General features: G+C 41.8%; 1 protein-coding gene across 2 annotated transcripts in view; it reads left to right on the top strand.

Annotated features, from left to right (window-relative positions):
• RTP1 (receptor transporter protein 1) overlaps positions 1-20,926 on the top strand; it is a 139,349-nt gene that overhangs the window by 4,749 nt on the left and 113,674 nt on the right. For both annotated transcript variants that reach the window (XM_074030792.1, XM_005545449.5), the window contains exon 2: positions 17,646-17,772. In XM_074030792.1, the coding sequence (XP_073886893.1) occupies positions 17,646-17,772 (127 nt within the window). The remainder of the gene's footprint in view (positions 1-17,645; positions 17,773-20,926) is intronic.

Raw genomic sequence — 20,926 nt, 5'->3', positions numbered from 1 at the left:
CACACTGCTATAAAGATACTACCTGAGACTGGGTAATTTATAAAGAAAGGAGGTTTAACTGACTCACAGTTCCATGTGGCTGAGGAGGCCTCAGGAAAGTTACAATCACAGCAGAGGGCAAAGGGGAAGCAAGTACCTTCTTCACAAGGTGTAGACAGGCGACAGAGAGAGAAACTGCCAGACTTATCAAACAAGCAGATCTCACGTGAAAACACTCATATCACGAGAATAGCACGGGAGAAACCAGCCCATGAGAAATCACTCACTATCATGAGAACAGCATAGAGGAAACTCCTGCCATGATCCAATCACCTCCCACCAGGTCCCTCCCTCAACATGTGGGGATTACAATTCAAGATGAGATTTGGGTAGGGACACGTACCCAAACCATATCATTCCACCCCGGCCCCTCCCAAATCTCATGTGCTTTTCATATTTCAAAACCAGTCATGCCTTCCCAACAGTCCCCCAAATTCTTAACTCATCCCAGCATTAACTCAAAAGCCCAAGTCCCAAGTCTCATCTGAGACAAGGCAACTCCCTTCCACCAATGAACCTGTAAAATCAAAAGCAAGTCAGTACTTCCAAGATACAATGGGGGTACAGGTATTGGCTAAATGTTCCCGTTCCAAATGGGAGAAATTGTCTAAAACAGGCCCCATGCAAGTCCAAAATCCAAAAAGGGCAGTCATTAAATCTTAAAACTTCAAAATGATCTCCTTTAACTCCATGCTTCACATCCGGGTCATGCTGATGCAAAATGTAGGCTCTAGAGGCCTTTGGCAGTTCCACCTCTGTGACACTGCAGGATACAGCTCCCATGGCTGCTTTCATGGGCTGGTGTTAAGTGTCTGCAGCTATTCCAGGCACAAGGTGCAAGCTGTGGATGGATCTACCATTCTGGGGTCTGAGGATGGTGGCCCTCTTCTCACAGCTGCACTAGGCAGTGCACCAGTGGGGACTCTGTGTGGGGGCTCCAACCCCACATTTCCCCTCTGCATTGCCCTAGTAGACTTTCTCCATGAGGGTTCCGCCCCTGCAGCAGGCTTCTGACTGGACATGCAGGTGTTTCCATATATCCTCTGAAATCTAGGCAAAGGCTGCCAAGCCTCAACTCTTGTCTTCTGTGCACCCACGGCCCAACACCACATGAAAGCTGCCAGGGCTTGGGGCCTGCACCCTCTGAAACATGGCCCAAACTGTACGTTGGTCCCTTTTAGTCAGGTCTGGAGCTGGAGTGGCTGGGACACAGGACACTAAGTTGTGAGATTTCAGAGCAGCAGGGTCCTGAGCTTGGCCCACAAAATGATTTTTCTCTCTTTAGCCTCTGGGCTTGTGATGGGAGAGAATGCCTTGAAGATCTCTGACATGGAAATGAGATATTTGCCCCACTGTCTTGGCTATGACAGCTCATTGTTACTTATGCAAATTTCTGCAGCTGGCTTGAATTTGTTCCCAGAAAATGGGTTTTTCTTTTCTACCTCATGGTCAGGCTGCAAATTTTCCAAACTTTTATGCTCTTCTTCCCTTTTAATCATAAGTTCCAATTTCAAATCATCTTTTTGTGAACACATATAACAGTATGCTTTCAGGAAAAGCCAGATGATCTCTTGAAGGCTTTGCTGCTTAGAAATTTCCTCTGTCAGATACCCTAAATTATCACTCTCAAGTTCAAAGTTCAACAGATCTCTAGGGCGGGAGCAAAATGTCACCAGTGTCTTTGCTAAAGCATAGCAACAGTAACATTTGCTCCAGCTCCCAAAAAGTTCCTCATCTCCATCTGAGACCACCTCAGCCTGGACTTCATTGTCCATAACACGACCAGCATTTTGGTTAAAACCATTCAACAAGTCTTTAGGAAGTTCCAAACTTTCCCTCCTTTCCCTGTCGTCTTCTGAGACCTCCAAACTCTTCTAACCTCTGCCTGTTACCCAGTTCCAAAGCTGCTTCCACATTTTCAGGTTATCCTTATAGCAGTGCCCCACTCCTGGTACCAATTCTCTGTATTAGTTCTTTCTCACACTGCTATAAATATACTACCTGAGACTAGGTAATTTGTAAAGAAAGGAGGTTTAATTGACTCACAATTCTGCATGGCTGGGGAGGCCTCAGGAATCTTACAATCATGGTGGAAGGTGAAGGGGAAGCAAGACTTGTCTTGCATGGCAGCAGGCGAGAGAGAGAGAGAGCGCGAAAGAAAGAAAGAAAGAAAGAAAGAAAGAAAGAAAGAAAGAGAAAGAAAGAGAAAGAAAGAGAAAGAAAAAGAAAGAAAGAAAGAAAGAGAGAAAGAAAGAAAGAGAAAAAGAAAGAAAGAAAAAGAAGGAAAGAAAGAAAGAAGGAGTGCACATGCAGGGGAAATTGCCAGACACTTATCAAACAATCAGATCTTGAGAGAACTGTCTCACTGCCACAAGAACAGCATGGGGGAAACTGCCCATGATTCAATTACCTCCCACCAGGTCCCTCCCTTGACACATGGGGATTACAATTCAAGATGAGATTTGGTGGGGACACAGAGTCAAATCATATCACCTGCAGATATGCAAGTGCTCCAGCACCAATTAGATTTCTAACATCTTTTAATCCCTTAAAACCTTAAAGAGGTGAACAGCAAAGCTTCATTATCATGTATTATCATACAGGATGCTTTAATGCATAGCAATAAAAATTCGTTTGATTGCATTTTATTTTTGGATACATTTTACTCTGTCATTGGTTCTTTTAAAAACATAATTACACATGGAATAAGAAGATGTTTAACTTATATTTTTTCCATTGTTACCCTGATATGCTTTTGTGCAGCTGGTAAGATGAAATGTTATCCAGTACTATGAAATACACATATCTGTCTTATTCTTGACTTTAATGAGGATGCTTCTAATCTACCCTTATTTAATATAAATGCTGGTTTGAGGATTGAGAAAAAATATTTTATCATATTAAACATATATCATTTTACAGTTAAAATATATATATTTTATAGTTCAAGATTTTTATCCAGAACAAGTATTGAATTTTATTTAATGGCTTTTTAGTATCTAAGGAAATGATAATTAAGATGATACTTATCTATCAGTATTTAATATAGTAATTTATATGAACAGATTTCCTGATACTGAACCAGTCTTTTATTCCTAGAATAAACCATGTTTGGTCATTTGGTATTGATTTTGAATATACTTCTTTGTTTGCTAATATTTTCTTTAGAATTTTATGTCTATTTCCTGTATATTTTTTTCTCTATAGAACCTTTTCTTGGGAGAAGTAGTTTCGAAATAGAAACTCTGTTTTTTTATGCTCTAAAGCAGCAGTCCCCAACTTTGTGGCATGGTCTGGTTTCATGGAAGACAAATTTTCTACAGACTGGGGACAGGCTGGGGGATGGGGGGAGGGTTTCAGGATGAAACTGTTCCACCTCAGATCACCAGTCATTAGATTATCATAAGGAGCAGGCAACGTAGATCCCTCGCATGGACAGTTCACATTAGGGTTTGTGCTCCTATGGGAATCTAATGCTGCCACTGATCTGACAGGAGGCAGAGCTCTGGCCTTAATGCTTGCTCACCCACCACTCACCTCCTGCTGTGCAGTCCAGTTCCTAACAGGCCCTGATGGGTACTGGTTGGTGGCCTGGGGATTTGTGACACCTGCTCTTGAACAGTCTAAATAGCATTGAGACTACCTGTCTTTTTTGTTTTTTGTTTTTGAGACAGAGTGTTGCTCTGTCACCCAGGCTGAGACACAGCGCCATGTCGGCTCACTGTAACCTCTGCCTCCAGGTTTAAGCAGTTCTCCCTCAGCCTCCCGAGTAGCTGGCACCACAGGCATGCCCACCACATCTGGCTAATTTTTTTATTTTTAGTAGAGACAGAGTTTTGCCATGTTGGCCAGGCTGATCTTGAACTCAAGTGATCTGCCTTCCTGGGCCTCCCAAAGTGCTGGGATAACAGTGAGCTACAGCACCCTGCCAGGATTATCTGTTTTTTATAGGCTTAGAAATAGTCCCAGCTGGGCATAGTGGCTCATGACTGTAATCCTAGCACTTTGGGAGGCCCAGGCAGGTAGATCGCTTGAGCCCAGGAGTTTGAGACCAGTCTAGGCAACACGGCAAAACTTCGTCTCTATAAAAAATACAAAAATTAGCCAGGTGTGGTGGCACACACCTGTAGTCCCAGCTACTTGGGAGGCTGAGGTGGGAGGATCACCTGAGCCTGGGGGGTCAGAGGCTGCAGTGAGTGGGGATGCCATGCCACTGCACTCCAGCCTGGGTAACATAGTGAGACCCTGTAGAAAAAGAGTCCCAGGTGAAACTGTCTTGACATAGTAATTTGGAGAAGACAAGTCTTTAAAAAGTTTTAAATAAGTTTTCAGTAACTGATCTATTCAGACCAATTTTGAGAAGTTATATTTTAATAAAATTGTTTTATTAGAACATATATATTATATCCAGGTATTCAAATTTAGTAGCACAGGGTTTAGTAAAGTATTATCATTTTGTTAAGTTAATCTCTACTTGTAATTATTTCCTTTATTATATCTCATTTTGTATAATTAAATTTTTTCTTTAAAAATTAGAAAAACAGCAGATTTATTGCTTTGAACACTGCCCAGCAAAGAACCAACTTTTGGACCCTTTAAAAATATTCTGACTTTTGGCCGGGTGCAGTGGTTCAGGCCTGTAATCCCAGCAATTTGGGAGGCTGAGGTGGGCGGATCACCTGAGGTCAGGAGTTTGAGACCAGCCTGACCAACAGGGTGAAACCCCATCTCTACTAAAAATACAAAAATCAGCTGGGCCTAGTGGCAGGCACCTGTAAGCCCAGCTACTCAGAGGCTGAAGCAGGAGAATCACTTGAAACTGGGAGGCGGAGGTTTCAGTGAGCCAAGATTGCACCACTGAACTTCAGTCTGGGCAACAGAGCAATACTCTGTCTCAAAAAAAAAAAAATTCTGACTTTTAAAAAAATTTTGGATTTATTCAATATCTGCCTTTTTCTTTATTAATGCCATCCCTCTACTTTCCTTCTATTTATTTTTATTGCTCTTTTTCTAAATTCTAATATTGGATACTTCAATTATTTTAGTTTTGTTTATAAATGTAAGAATTTAGGCTATACAATTTCCTCTGAACACTGCTATAGTTATATCCCACAGGTTCTGATAAATTTCCATTTTATCCAATATTATTTAAAAATTGTGAAATCGAAATTTCCAGGTGAGAGGTAGAGGGGATCATGGCGGACGGGAGGCAGGACTAGATTGAAGCTCTGGACAGAGCAGCATGCAGAGGTTTGCATTGTGAATTTTAGCTCCAGATCGACTGCAAGAAAGAAATGGCAATCCCGAGAGGACCTACAGACCCTTGGAAGAAAGCGAACTGCTCCTGTGGGACCTGGGAGACACCCCAAATACTGTGAGTGCCCCAACTGCGGAAGAGGGAAAGGGAGACCCTCTTCTCCCAAACACACACCCCCACTGGAGAAGCTGAAGATCTGTCTGCAAGAGAAGTTTCCAGCTTTACCTGGAGCTGAGTCAAGTTAGAGAGCCGAGCGAAACACAGCAGTAGGGGAAGCAGCAGAAAGGTCCCAGGAGCTTGCTGGGCCCCCAAGCAGCCCATTCCTGCCGGCGCCACAGGGAGCCATAGGGAGGGTGGCCAGAGGAGCAGGGAGTAAAACTCCACAGGAAGAAGGAATTCTGTAGCTGAACTTTATAACAACTTGAACAGGGTGAGAAGCCTCCTGGCCAGAACTCAGGGGAGGGCAGGAATCTGTAATGCAGACTTCACAGGTCCAGGAAGAACTGAAGCCCTTTTCTTTCACAGCTGGGAGACGATAGCCTCAGGCAAGTTTTCAAGCACATCTGGTCCTCCACCTGGAAACAGACTCAGGGCTGTTGAGGGGAGCACGGCAGGAGTGAGACTGGCCCTTTGGTTTGCACGACAGCGTGGTGAGGCCTGTGACTGCCAGCTTTCCTCCACTTCCCAGACAACCTGCATGACTCAGCAGAGGCAGCCATAATCCTCCTAGGTACACAACTCCAATGACCTGGGAATCTTACCTCAATTCCCCATAGCAGCTTCAGCAAGACCCGCCCAAGGAGAGTCTGAGCTCAGACACGTCTAGCCCCACCCCCACCTGATGGCCCTTCCCTACCCACTGGGGTAGCAGAAGACAAAGGGCATATAACCTTGAGAGTTCTAGGGTCCTGCCCACTGCCAGTCCCTCTCCACACTACTATAACTAATGCTTTCTGGAAAGTGCCACTTCCTGGCAGGAGGCCAACCAGCACAAAAATAGAGCATTAAACCACCAAAGCTGAAGACCCTCATGGAGTCCATTGCACCATCGGCCACCTCCAGTGGAACAGGAGCTGGTATCCATGGCTGAGAGAACCATAGATGGTTCAAATCACAGGACTCTGTGCAGACAACTCCCTGCATCAGCCTGGAGCTGGGTAGACTTGCTGAGTGGCTAGACCCAGAAGAGAGACAAGTATCACCGCAGTTTGGCTCACAGGAAGCCACATCCATAGGAAAAGTGGGAGAGTCAAGGAAACCTGAAACACCCTGTGGGACAAAAGAAACTGAACAACAGGCTTCAGCCCTAGACCTTCCCTCTGACAGAGTCTAACCAAATGAGAAGGAACCGGAAAACCAACCCAGGTAATATGACAAAACAAGGCTCTTCAACACCCCCCTAAAATCACACTACTTCATCAGCAATGGATCCAAACCAAGAAGAAATCCCTGATTTACCTGAAAAAGAATTCAGGAGGTTAGTTATTAAGCTAATCAGGGAAGGACCAGAGAAAGGCGAAGCCCAATGCAAGGAAATCCAAAAAACGATACAAGAAATGAAGGGAGAAATATTCAAGAAAATAAATAGCTTAAATAAAAAACAATAAAAAATTCAGGAAACTTTGGATACACATGCAAAATGCTCTGGAAAGTCTGAGCAATAGAACTGAACAAATAGAAGAAAGAAATTCAGAGCTTGAAGACAAGGTCCCAATCCAACAAAGACAAAGAAAAAAAAATAATAAGAAAATGTGAACAAAGCCTCCAAGAAATCTGGGGTTATATTAAATGACCAAACCTAAGAATGATCAGTGCTCCTGAGGAAGAAGAGAATTCTAAAAGCCTGGAAAACATATTTGGGGGAATAATTGAGGAAAACTTTCCTGGCCTTGTGAGAGACTTAGGCATTCAAGTACAAGAAGCACAAAGAACACCTGGGAAATTCATTGCAAAAAAATTTTTGCCTAGGCGCATTGTCATCAGGTTATCCAAAGTTAAGACGAAGGAAAGAATCTTAAGAGCTGCAAGACAGAAGAAGCAGGTAACCTATAAAGGAAAACCTATCAGATTAACAGAAGATTTCTCCACAGAAACCCTACAGGCTAGAAGGGATTGGGGACCTATCTTCAGCCTCCTCAAACAAAACAATTATCAGCCAAGAATTTTGTATTCAGTGAAACTAAGCATCATATATGAAGGAAAGACACAATCTTTTTCAGACAAATGCTGAGAGAATTTGCCATTACCAAGCCACCATTACAAGAACTGCTAGAAGGAGCTCTAAATCTTGAAACAAATTCTGGAAACACAATCAAAACAGAACATCTTCAAAGCATAAATCACACAGGACCTATAAAACAAAAATACAAGTTAAAAAGCAAAAACAAAAAACAAAAAACCCCAAAGTACACAAGCAATAAAGAGCACATTGAAAACAATGGTACCTCACATTTCAATACTAACATTTAATGTAAATGGCCTAAGTGCTCCACTTAAAAGATACAGAAATGCAGAGTGGATAAGAACTCACGAACCAACTATCTACTGCCTTCAGGAGACTCACCTAACACATAAGGACTCACATACACTTAAAGTAAAGGGGTGGAAGAAGGCATTTCATGCTTATGGACACCAAAAGTGAGCAGGGGTAGCTATTCTCATATCACATGAAATAAACTTTAAAGCTACAGTGATTAAAAGAGATAAAGAGGGACATTATATAATGATAAAAGGCCTTGTCCAGCAGGAAAATATCACAATCCTAAACATATATGCACCTAACAAATATTGGAGCTCCCAAATTTATAAAACAGTTACTATTAGACCTAAAAAATGAGATAGAGAGCAATACAGTAATAGTGGGGTACTTTAATACTCCACTGACAGCACTAGACAGGTCATCAAGACAGAAAGTCAACAAAGAAACAATGGATTTAAACTATGCCTTGGAACAAATGGACTTAACAGATATATACAGAACAACCACAGAATGCACGTTCTATTTAACAGCTCATGGAACTTTCTCCAAGATAGACCATATAATAGGTCATAAAATGAGCCTCAATAAATTTAAGAAAATTGAAATTATATCAAGCGCTCTCTCACACCACAGTGGAATAAAACTTGAAATCAACTCCAATAGGCACCTTCAACACCTTGCAAATACATGGAAAGTAAATAACCTGTTCGAATGAGAATTGGGTCAAAAACGAAATCAAGATGGAAATTAAAAAATTCTTTGATCTGAATGACAATAATGACACAACCTATCAAAACCTCTAAGCTACAGCAAAGGAGGTGTTAAGAGGAAAGTTCACAGCCCTAAAAGCCTGCACCAAAAAGTCTGAAAGGGCACAAACAATCTAAAGTCACACCTCAAGGAACTAGAGAAACAAGAACAAACCAAACCCAAACCCAGCAGAAGAAAGAAAATAACCAAGATCAGAGCAAAACTAAATGAAATTGAAACAAAACAAAATACAAAAGATAAATGAAACAAAAAGCTGGTTCTTTGAAAACATAGATAAAACTGATAGACCACTAGCAAGGTTAACCAAGTAAAGAAGAGAGAAAATCTAAATAACCTCATTAAGAAAGGAAACAAGAAGATATTACAACTGACACCACTGAAATACAAAAGATCATTCAAGGCTACTATGAACACCTTTATGCACATGAACTAGAAAACCTAGAACAGATGGATAAATTCTAGAAAAATACAGCCCTCCTAGCTTAAATCAGGAAGAATTAAATGCCTAGAACAGGCCAGTAACAAGCAGTGAGACTGAAATGGTAACTTAAATATTACCAACAAAAAAAGTTCAGAAGCAGATGGATTCACAGTAGAATCATACCAGACATTCAAAGAATTGGTACCACTCCTTTTGAACTATTCCAGGAGAGAGAGAAAGAAGGAACCCTCCCTAGTTCATTCTATGAATCCAGCATTACCCCTAATACCCAAACCTGGAAAGAATATAACCAAAAAAGAAAACTGCAGACCAATATCCTTGATGAACATAGATGCTAAAATCCTTAACAAAATACTAGCTAAGCAAAGCAAACAACATATCAAAATGATAACCCACCATGATCAAGTGTGTTTCACACCAGGGATGCAGGGATAGTTTAACCTATGCAAGTCAATAAATGTGATACAAAACATAAAGAGAATGAAAAACAAAAATCACGTGATTATCTCAATAGATGTAGAAAAAGCATTTGACAAAATCCAGCATCCTTTATGATTAAAACTCTCAGCAAAATCGACATACAAGGGACATACCTTAATGTAACAAAAGCCATCTATGACAAAACCACAGAAAACATAATACTGAATGGGGAAAAGTTGAAAGCATTCCTTCTGAGAACTGGAACAAGACAAGAATGTCCACTCTTACCACTCCTCTTCAACATAGTACTGGAAGTGCTAGCCAGAGCAATCAGATGAGAGAAAGAAATAAAAGGCACCCAAATCAGTAAAGAGAAAGTCAAACTGTCATTTTTTGCTGATGATATGATGGCTTACCTTAAGAACCCTAAGTACTCCTCCAGAAAGCTCCTAGAACTGATAAATGAATTCAGCAGTTTCTGGATACAAGATTAACATACACAAATCAGTAGCTCTTCTATGCACCAACAGCGACCAAGCAGAGAATCAAATCAAGAACTCAACCACTTTTACAATAGCTATAAAAAAAAAAATACTTAGGAATATACCTAACGAAGGAGTTGAAAGACCTCTACAAGGAAAACTAGGAAACACTGCTGAAAGAAATCATACAGGACACAAACAAATGGAAACATATCCCATGCTCATGGATGAGTAGAATCAATATTGTGAAAATGACCATACTGGCAAAAGCAATCTACAAATTCAATGCACTCACCATCAAAATACCACCATCATTCTTCACAGAATTAGAAAAAACAATTCTAAAATTCATATGGAACCAAAAAAGAGATCGCATAGCCAAAACAAGACTAAGCAAAAAGAGCAAATCTGGAAGCATCACATTACCTGATTTCAAACTATACTACAAGGCCATAGTCACCAAAATAGCATGGACTGGTATAAAACTAGGCACATAGACCAATGAAGCAGAATAGAGAACCCAGAAATAAACCCAAATACTTTCAGCAAACCAACTGATCTTCAACAAAGCAAACAAAAATATAAAGTGGGGAAAGGACACCCTTTTCAACAAATGATGCTGGGATAATTGGCTAGCCGCATGTAGGAGAATGAAACTGGATCCTCATCTCTCACCTTATACAAAAATCAACTCAAGATAAATTAAGGACTTAAACCTAAGACCTGAAAGTATAAAAGTTCTAGAAGGTAACATTGGAAAAACCCTTCCAGACATTGGCTTAGGCAAGGATTTCCTGACCAAGAACCCAAAAGCAAATGCAATAAAAACAAAGATAAATAGCTGGGACCCAATTAAACAAAAGAACTTTTGCATGGCAAAAGGAACAGTCAGCGGAGTAAGCAGACAACCCACAGAGTGGGAGAAAATCTTCACAATCTATACATCTGACAAAGGACTAATATCCAGAATCTACAATGAACTCAAACAAATCAGTAAGATAAAAACAAACAATCCCACCAAAAAGTGGGCTAAGGACATGAACAGTGAATTCTCAAAAGAAGATATACAAATGTCCAACAAACATATGAAAAAATGCTCAATATCACTAATGATCAGGGAAATGCAAATCAAAACCACAATGTGATACCACTTTACTACTGCAAGAATGGCCCTAATCAAAAAATCAAAAAACAGTAGATGTTGGCATGGATACAGTGAACAGTGAACACTTCTACACTGCTGGTGGGAATGTAAACTAGTAGAGCCACTGTGGAAAACAGTGTGGAGATTCCTTAAAGAACTGAAAGTAGAGCTACAGTTTGATCCAGCAATCCCACTACTGGGTATCTATCCAGAGGAAAAGAAGTCATTATACGAAAAAGATACTTGCACATGCATGTTTATAGCAAGCCCCCGAAAGATGGATTTGCTTTAACAGTTAGAGATGGGGAGTCTGTGTCCCCACTCAAATCTCATGTTGAATTGTAATCCTCAATGTTGGCGGAAGAGCCTGGTAGGAGGTGATTGGACCACAGGGGCAGACTTCCCCATTCCTGTTCTTGAGATAACAAGTTCTCACAAGATCTGGTTGTTTCAAAGCGTGTAGCACTTCTTCCTTCACTTTCTCTCTCTCCTGTTCTGCTACGTGAAGTTGTGCCTGTTTTCCCTTCACCTTCTGCCATGATTGTAAGTTTCCTGAGTCTTCCCCAGCCATGCTTCCTGTACAGCCTGTGGAACTGTAAGTCAGTTAAACCTCTTTTCTTCATACGGTACTCAGTCTCAGGTAGTTCCTAACATCAATGCAACAACGGACTAATACGGACAGGGTGGCTTATAAAAAACAAAAATTTATTCCCCACAGTTCTGTAGGCTGGAAGTCCAAGGTCAAGGCACCAGCAAATTTGGTGTCTGGCAAGAGCTCACTTCCTTGTTCATAGATAGCATCTTCTTGCTGCATCCTCAAATGGTGGAGGGGCAAATGAGCTCTCTGGAGTCTCTTTTATAACAGCTCTAATCCCACTTATAAGGACTCTACCCTCATGACCTAATCACCTCCTAAAAGCCCAATCTTGTATCCTTATAGTGAGGATTAGGTTTCAGCATAATTTTGGGGGTGAGTAGGGGACACAAATATATAAACTATAGTAGTAGATATTTGTCTTACTGCACATTTCCTGTTGAATATCTAGTATGGTGACTTTTCTCTGGCCTTTGTCCTAGCCATGAGCACTTCTAGTCAGATAAGTGGTATTATCTTATAGCCTAGGAAAAGCATGTCTTTTTCCCGGGTTCCCTGTTCCCTGTGGGATGCATATTGTCACAACTTTTGTTGCCTTACATGATGAGTAGATGAGTTACATGATGAGATGAATGATTCCATCTCATTCGTGAGCCACCTAAAATTTTCCTGTTATTAGAAACACACTTGATGTACCCTGAGTCTTTGCCCAACAATGGACTTCAATGTTTCCTACCTTCTAGGAACACCTGAAATGAAACTCCACAGAGACACTTTACCTGGTGATATTGGAAGCAAAGCCCTGCAATCTGCCTGTCCTGAAGAGATTGCTCCTTTGCAAAAATCCTTTTTTGGCTGTTGGTGGTAGTTCTCAGGAGCTACCATTTCCCATTGGATAGCGCCTTGCCTTACTGGGCATTGCTGCTGGTCTCCTGGGTGCTACAACTCCCACTGGGATGGGTGACCATGATGCAGTGGTGCTGTCATATGACAGAACTCCTCAGCATTCTATGGGAAAGAACATCCCTCTCTTTTGGGTGTTGTATTTGGCTACTGGGCACCATGACCATGATGTTGTGCCTCAGGGTTCAACATGGTATCTAGCAAAATCATTCTTTAATTTTCATTCTAGTTTCCACCCCAACCCTGTTCCCAGGACACATGATAAACAGCATGTTATACTCAGAATGGTCCCTTCCCATCTGATGTCACTGGGTTATCAAGTTCTTCTGCCCGAACTTCTCCCCTGTTTTTCATGTTCACTGCTTTTAATGAGCTCATTTAGCCAATTCACTATTTACCCAGATATCTACTAACATAAGGTATAGATTCTGATACCAAATCCCCATTTTTAGTTCATCAAGGCAACTGACTCCTAAGAGGGAGAGGATAATGTCCAGGTGTGTAGGCAGAAAGTTAAGGGAAGTGTTTGGCTGATTCATTCATTCATTATTCAATCCCATCTAGTTCTTCTGCAGCTTGGGGCAAACTTCTCTGTTTGGTGAGATGGTTGCTGAGCCCTCACTAACTTCGTAACTTCATTTTCTGCTGAAGGTGACCATGGGCTGAGCTCTCTAGTGTTCAGCAGGATGATGGTGTGGCTGTGACAAACAGAGCTTACTGCCTGGGAATAGATGCTGAAATGAGATGAAGCTTGAAGAAGTCAGGCTGGGCAGAGGGTTTTGTTTTAATTTCATCCCAAAAGGTGACAGATGGTTGTGAGCTACTCTTCAATCCTCCATACATCCCTGTGACCCTCCTCAGGGTTGCCTCCTGCCCTGGATCTTATGGAAGATCCAGGTCTCAGGCAGACATGTTGCAACCACCCAAGGGGTTCACTTTGCCTGCTGCCTAGACAGAGCCAATTTCTCAAGACAAAGGAATTACAATAGAGAAAGAGTAATTCACACAGAGTCAGCAATGTGGGAGACTGGATTTTTATTGTTACTCAAATCAGTCTCCTAGAACATTCAGGGAGGAGAGTTTTTAAGGACAACGTGGGAGGTAAGGGGAAGCCAGTGAGCCAGGAGTGCTGATTGGTCAGGAATGAAATAATAGGCAGTCAAAACTGTCTTCTTCCACTGAGTCAGTTCCTGGATGGGGGCCACAAGATCAAATGAGCCAGTTTATTGATCTGGGTGGTGCCAGTTGATCCATCACGTGCAGGGTCTGCAAAATATCTCAAGCACTGACCTTAGGAGCAGTTTAGAGAGGGTCAGAATCCTGTAGCCTCCAGCTGCATGACTCCCAAACCATAATTTCTAATCTTGTGGCTAATGTTAGTTCTACAAAGGCAGTCTAGTCCCCAGGCAAGAAGGAGATCTGCTTTGGGAAAGAGCTGTTATCATTTTCGTTTTAAACTATAAATTATACACTAAGTTTCTCCCAAAGTTAGTTCAGCCTACACCCAAGAATGAACAAGGACAGCTTGGAGGTTAGAAGCAAGATGGAGTTGATTAAGTTAGATCTCTTTCACGGTCTCAGTCATAATTTTGCAAAGGTGGCTTCAATGTCAGTCTGGCAGCTTTACATCAGGGTGAGATCCACAGAACTACAGATTTCACTGTGAGTGGGAGCTCTGTACTGAGCTGCCTGGTTGTCACCATAGCAAAGCTCTTTGCTTCCTTTTTCTTTTTCTTCTATGTTATTTCTCTTCCTCCATTAAAAAAAATTCTTTTCTTCTTTATCTCTCTTGTCTCTATTTCTCTTTTCTTCTTTGCTTCTAAGAGTTCTGTATCTTCCCTTCTCTGTCTTTGTTCAATTCATTTGACACATTAGATGCATCTATGTAACAGGGTATGTGTTAGGGGATGGGAATATAAAGGTGAGTAAAATGAGATCCTGTTTCTCTGTAACCTAGTTCATTGTTGGCATCAGAACTACAACCCACAAAATAAAAAGAATCACCAAGAGAGTCTGGCATTTCAGGTGCTTTATGTACATTCTTGAGTTTAATTGTCCTAAAAAATTAGTAAAGTAAGCATTTCATTTAATGGGTGAGAAAATTGAGGCTCAGACAGGATTGCGGTTAGACAATGGGTGGACAAAGCCCCTGCATCCTGTTTCTAACCCAACCCTTTCTCATTTGCTCTTCTCTTTTTTCTGTTTGTTATTCCCATTCCGCTTCCTTCTTCTCCTTAACACCCACTCCTGTTATCTACATTTTTTTCAAGCCCCTTTAGTTCATCAAGGCAACTGACTCCTAAGAGGGCCCTTGGGAGGGGATAATGTCCAGGTGTGTAGGTAGAAAGTTAAGGGAAGAAATTTTCCCTTTCAAATTCTCCCTCTGTGCTTCTGTTTCTCTAGCTTCCTGTTTCTCCCATGTCTTTTGTCTCCACATTCTGAATTCCCTCCTCCTATTTCATGCTCTCTGCCCTTTTCTCTCTTTCTTTTCCCTTCCTTTCTTCTTTTGGTTCTTTTTGGTACTCTTGGACTGTCTTTTTCTTCTCTCCTTTCTTCATTCCACCTATATCACTTATCTCAAGGACTCTCCCTCCCCCTTCCCCATGTCTCTCTTTGTCTCTCAATCTTCCTGGTTCTGTCTCTTGCTCTTCTTTATTCCTGCCCTTCCTACCTCCACTTCCCCTGGTGGCTTTCTTCTTGCTCTTCTGTTCCTTGATCTTTCCACCCTAGCCAAGAAGGACAGTGACGTTCTGTCTTATCCTTTTTTTTTTTTTTTTTTTTGCTCTCTCTCCCCTTTATTTCTTCCTATTGTTCTTGTTTCTAACTGTTCCTTGGCTTCTCTTCTTCTTTGTATTACTCTTTCTCCCTCTGTTTCTCTCTCTGAGTCTCTGCTTTATTTTTTCTAAAGATTCCCTCTTATTTGTGTTCCTTTTTTGACCCTCCTTTCCTCCTTCTTTCCTTCTTCCCTTTTACCCATTTATCACTATTATATTTTCTTCCTTCCTCTCCATCCACTCTCCTTTCCCCATTTTCCTTTCTTACTTTCTCCTCTGCTGTGATCTGCCATCTCCCCTAGCCACCCGAGCCAAGAAAAACAGTGAAGTCCTGTAGCTGCTACCTCCTTCTTTTTGGCTTGTGGGTTTCTGAAGCTGCGGCTTTTCCCTGTTCTGGGGCCTCTCCTCAGCTGCTCCCCTCTGGGCAGTGTTAATAGGTCCAGGCTTGCAGGAGCATGACCTTGGCTGTCATATTCGCAGCGCTGAGAGAGGCCAAAGAAGTCAGGACCCCACCCCCAGGGAGAGGGGTCATCTTGAGGAACATCCAGAGTGGGGCCTGCTGCTGCGTAAAGTCAGAGTCCATGTGGAACAAACTGTTTTTCCCTTAACTCCTCCTCTCTCCTCCCGCACATGTGCAAAGGCACCCCTTTGAAAAATCCTGGTAATGGCGAATTTTATGACGGAGGAGCTCCCATGATCATGCTCTCTCAGGCCTCTGGAACTGTGAGCCACAATATTAGAACTTTCAGCTCTAATATTGATCAGGCAGCCTCTAAGAACCCTTTAGCTTGGCCTTATGTAGGCAACAAGAAGATTCGAGTCTGCCTGCATTCTCTTTGCAATGATTCCTGAATACTCTTGCTTATACCTCCTTCTAGGGAGTGACTATGTGTGTGGTCAGTGAGTATTCTCCATCCAGAATGCATATTTAGCTGAAGCTGAGAGGAGGCCTTATTGTGGGTTGGTCCTTTGCTGTGTATCGCACATTGCCCATGTCTCAGCTGAGGTGGTGTTCCTGATATAGCTGCTTCTTGGGTTAGGTACTGATTAAGCCAGAAAAATTATGATCGCTAATGTGAGCTAATCAGGATGGACACAGTGGCAAGGTCTGGGACCATATGAGTAATCTACCTGTTGCTGAGCCTGAACCTACAACCAGTGCTTTCTCTGATAGGCTCTGTGCATGTTGCTAGGATTGTGTGAGGCTGCACCTTTATCTACATGGATGAAGACTGTAAGGGAAAGCCACAATTGACCCCTGGAGTCAGAGTTGAGAGAGAGAAATTGTTTCTGGGAGAATCAGGAAAGCTTCTGGGAAAAAATGGCTTTTGGGCTAGCCCCCGAAAGATGGATTTGCTTTAACAGTTAGAGATGGGGAGAGAAGCAGTGGAGGTCTCTTAGCGTTTTCGTTAAAGCTGGTCAGTAGATCCTAGGCTTTGCTGGATCGGAAAATTCTGATATGAAATTAATAGGCCGGGCACAGTGGCTCATGCCTGTAATCCCAGCACTCTGAGAGGCTGAAGTGGAAGGACCACTTGAGCCCAGAAATTCAAGACCAGCCTGGGCCACATAGGGAGACGTTGTCACTACAAAAATAATAAAAAATATTAGCAGGCATGGAGGTGCACACCTGTGGTCCCAGCTTCTTGGGAGGCTGAGGTGGGAGGGTTGCCTGAATCCAGGAGGTTGATGCTGCAGTCAGCCATGATCATGCCACTGCACTCTAACCTGGGCAACAGAGTGAGACCCTCTCTTAAAAAAAGAAAGAAAGAACAAAATCAATAGGTGTGTAGTATGAAGTAGGGATGAAGTACCAAGGGAATTTCTGGGCTCATAACTTGAAGGTAGAAATCTGTAGGTGCTTGGAAGGTAGGAATCCTTGGCAAAGTTGTGGCTTGTTTAGTCGCAATGGTCTGCAGCGAGAATATGGTGATGTCAGAGTAAGATGCCAAGGTGTGGCTTGCCTGTAGTCATTAAAAGTGTGGGCTTCAGAGTCAGACCAGCCTACGTAGCATTTTGGTGCTGTGTGGGTTTGGTCAAGTTCTCTTTGAGTTTGTTTCTTTATCCTTTAAGTGGCTATAACCATGGAATTTACCATATAGATAATTATGTTAAGATTAAATGAGATAATGCATGTCAAGCACTTAGCATAGTGCCTGTACATAGTAGTTGCTCAATAAAGCTTATCTAGTATTAAGTTATATGGATTATTGATTTTTTACAGCATACTTTATCACTCAAGAATTACATAGTAACCTAACATTGTTCCATAACTATGTTTAAAATGATTACATTGTTGCTTTCCATGACTTTCTATTTTTTTTTATTTTTATTTTCAGCTATACCTGCTGGAATGGGACAACTTTCTTTCTATCCCATCTTCCTTCGGTCAGATCCCCTCAGCTGCCCATGCCTGCCCTCACCCTGAGCCTTTCTGCTCTACTTTGATGGTTTTCTCAGGTTCTGGTAAGGGGTTTATTAATTTACTTTTCTCTCAGGCCCTCTTTTCACATGTGACTAGTTGGTCAAGACTTTGTGCAATCTCTTCCCATCTGGATCGTTTCCTGAAAAAATGTTTTTAAGTTTCTGGTTCGTTCATGACGCTATTCCTTGTTGTTCAGGGTATTACAGGTGATTACTCAATATTTTTGAACATTTTGGTGTTTTTATAAAGTTTGGGTGGAAAAAGAGCTAAGAGTGTGGGCTGCAAAGCACGTTTTGATAGGGACACCTTGGTAAGTTTCCTGCCCCAGTGTGTAGGCCCAAGGGCGTGGCAATTAGGTTTTAAGCATCTTACAATCCTGATTTCAACAGAAGCCCCACTTCCTGCTTGGAAAGCATGTTCTCCTGTGGCTCACGTCCTCACAAAGTTCCCAGTGGCCCGAGAGAACACATGGGCTGTCTCCCTGGTAACGGTTAAGCCCTCACTCCTTAACCTCTCAGTCCTTTTATAACTTAGGCCAAGGTTTAAATTTTAGCTGAAATTATTACTGCATTCCTCCAGAAGAAACTCATTGTGTGGACATACTGAAATTTATCTAATCGATTGAATCTCCATAGATTTATCTAATCTATTGAACATTTCCATCAGTTTTGATAACTAATGACAGTTGTCAAAATTCCTGTTTTACCTTTAAAAATAAGAGCTGAAACCATAGCCAGTGGGACTACTAGAGCGGGGAGGGAGGGACAGTGGCAAGGGTTGAATAATTATTGGGTACTATGCTCAGTACCTGAACGATGGGATCATTTGTACTCCAAAGCTCAGTACCAAACAGTATACCCAGGTAACAAACCTGCACATATTCCCCATGAATCTAAAATAAAAGTTGAAAAAAAAAATAATAAGATTCTTACCTGGTTAAATAAATAAATAAGAACTGGATTTGCTGCCCCCTTGTGTCTTAGAACAGCCATAACAATATCATCATTTGTATCCGGTCTTACTGCTTACCAGCTCGGGTTTCACCTTGCCTGCTTGCTCAAATTACACCTAGGGGTTTAGGAGACCACATCTCTCAGTTGCAAAGAGCTCTCCTAAGGGAAAGGCTTTTATTACCAGCACCAAGTTCAGCTCTGTCTGACTTTGCTAGGGTTTGAATCATCAGAACAGAAAGAAATTCGGCATGAATAGATTTACCAAGATACAGTCAGCAAGTACTCAGGTACCAAATAGAATGCTTTCAAAAAAGATGTATTTTGTAATGTCATTAACTCAGATACCAAGCGCTACTCAGAAAGCAGGCTAGGCAAATTCATTTTAATGGGTGTTTCATTCTTTTATTTACCTGATGTTACTGAGTGCCAGACACTGTTCTTGGCATTAGAAAACAAAGCTGAACAAATACAATAAGCAAATAGGCAAACAACTACTGCAATATAATGCTAGTTAGTGATAAGTACTAACATGAAAATGAACTAATGGTGAAGAAATAGAGGGTAATAGGGTGATTCATGGAAACCACTCAGGGTGATACGCAGAAACATGAATGAAGTGACAGCAAGTCATGGGAAGGTCCGGGGAAGAGTGTAGGTAGAAGAAACCTCAAGGGCAAAAGCATTGAGGTGGAAAGAGTCTGGTATGTTTGAAGAACAGCAAGAAAGTCAGTTTGGTAAGAGCAGAGTGAGGGAGGCTGAAGTAGCAAGAGATGAGATGGAAAGATAGGTAGGGCCTTGTATGTACGATGAGAAAATTGGATATTACTCTGAAAGTGATGTGAATCCATTGCAGAATTGAGCAGGGGAGCAGTATGATTTAAATTATATTTTTAAGCTGTCATTCTGACTGCTGGGCAGAAAAATGAATCTAGGTGACAAAAAGGGAAGTAGGTTGGTAAAATAGAAAATTATTGCTGACAGAAATATTCCCATCACCCTAGAATATAGACTGCCCCAAGACAGAGTTCTTTATTGCTTAGACCTTTGAGTCTTAGGTTAGTGATCATTGGGGTTTGTGTGGGTCATGAAGTTGATGAGAAGCCTTACTGGGCCAGGGCTCTCTTTTCCTTCTCTTGTTACCACATAAAATTTGTATGGGATTCAGTTGATCTTTTTAAAGAAGGATGAAACTCCTGATTGAAAATTGAGCTTTGGTAGCTGATGAGATGGCCTGTGGACACTCCCCCAGGGTAGATGACCTGCTTAGGAGAGGTGAGGACACTGACACAACAGCTAGACAGCAGGTGAAGGAAGAGCTGGGGAGGGGTTAAGTGCCCTCACCTATTCTTAAATAAATATTTTGAGGTGAGGAGTCTTGTCTTAAAGCTCCTCACATAGACAAAAAGAAGTGAAGGAACTGGAGAATGGGGTGGAGCATAGGGTAGGATGACTAGAAGGTACAGAATTACCATCTTCGAATATCTGAAGGATTATTTTCTTTTCCCCAGAAGGGATTAGCATTGTTTCCTCAGCCTCCCTATACAAAAAAGAATTAAAAAGATGGGGATAATATTTACAACCTGTATTAGTCTGTTCTCACACTGCTAATAAAGACCTACCCAAGACTGGGTAATTTATAAAGGAAAGAGGTTTAATGAACTCACTGTCCCACATGGCTAAGGAGGCTTCACAATCATGGTGGAAAGCAAAGGAGAAACAATGGCATGTCTTACATGGCAGCAGGCAAGAGAGCATGTGCAGGGAAACTCCCATTTATAAAACCATCAGATCTCAAGAGACTTATTCATTTACATGAGAATAATATGGGGGAAGCCACCCCCATGATTCAATTATCTCCACCTTGTGCCACCCTCGACACATGGGGATTATTACAATTCGTGGTGAGATTTGGGTGGAGACACAAGCAAACCATATCACAACCCAAAGCAAGAGAGTAATTTCCATCAGAGTGGCTAATGGTAAGGTAGGCTGCCTTGTGGAATGAGGTTCCATTACTGCAAGCATTCAAGCAACAGTGGGAGGACTGTGGGTGAGTGTGCCAGACTCCTAGGTGGCACCCCAGGATCCTTGCCTCCTGGTGTTCGTACCTTGTTTAGTGAATGGCATTAACTATGTAACTAGTAAGATACTGCAGAAATGACAGTGTTACTTCTGGTACTAGGTTATAAAAGACATTGTGCTTTCTACCTCCCTGGTATTTGGATTATTGCCTCTGGAGAAA

This window comes from Macaca fascicularis, chromosome 2, assembly GCF_037993035.2.
Source record: "Macaca fascicularis isolate 582-1 chromosome 2, T2T-MFA8v1.1".
Taxonomy (NCBI): domain Eukaryota; kingdom Metazoa; phylum Chordata; class Mammalia; order Primates; family Cercopithecidae; genus Macaca; species Macaca fascicularis.
Note: the sequence above shows the minus strand (reverse complement) of the source record. Positions and strands in the feature narration are given on the sequence as shown.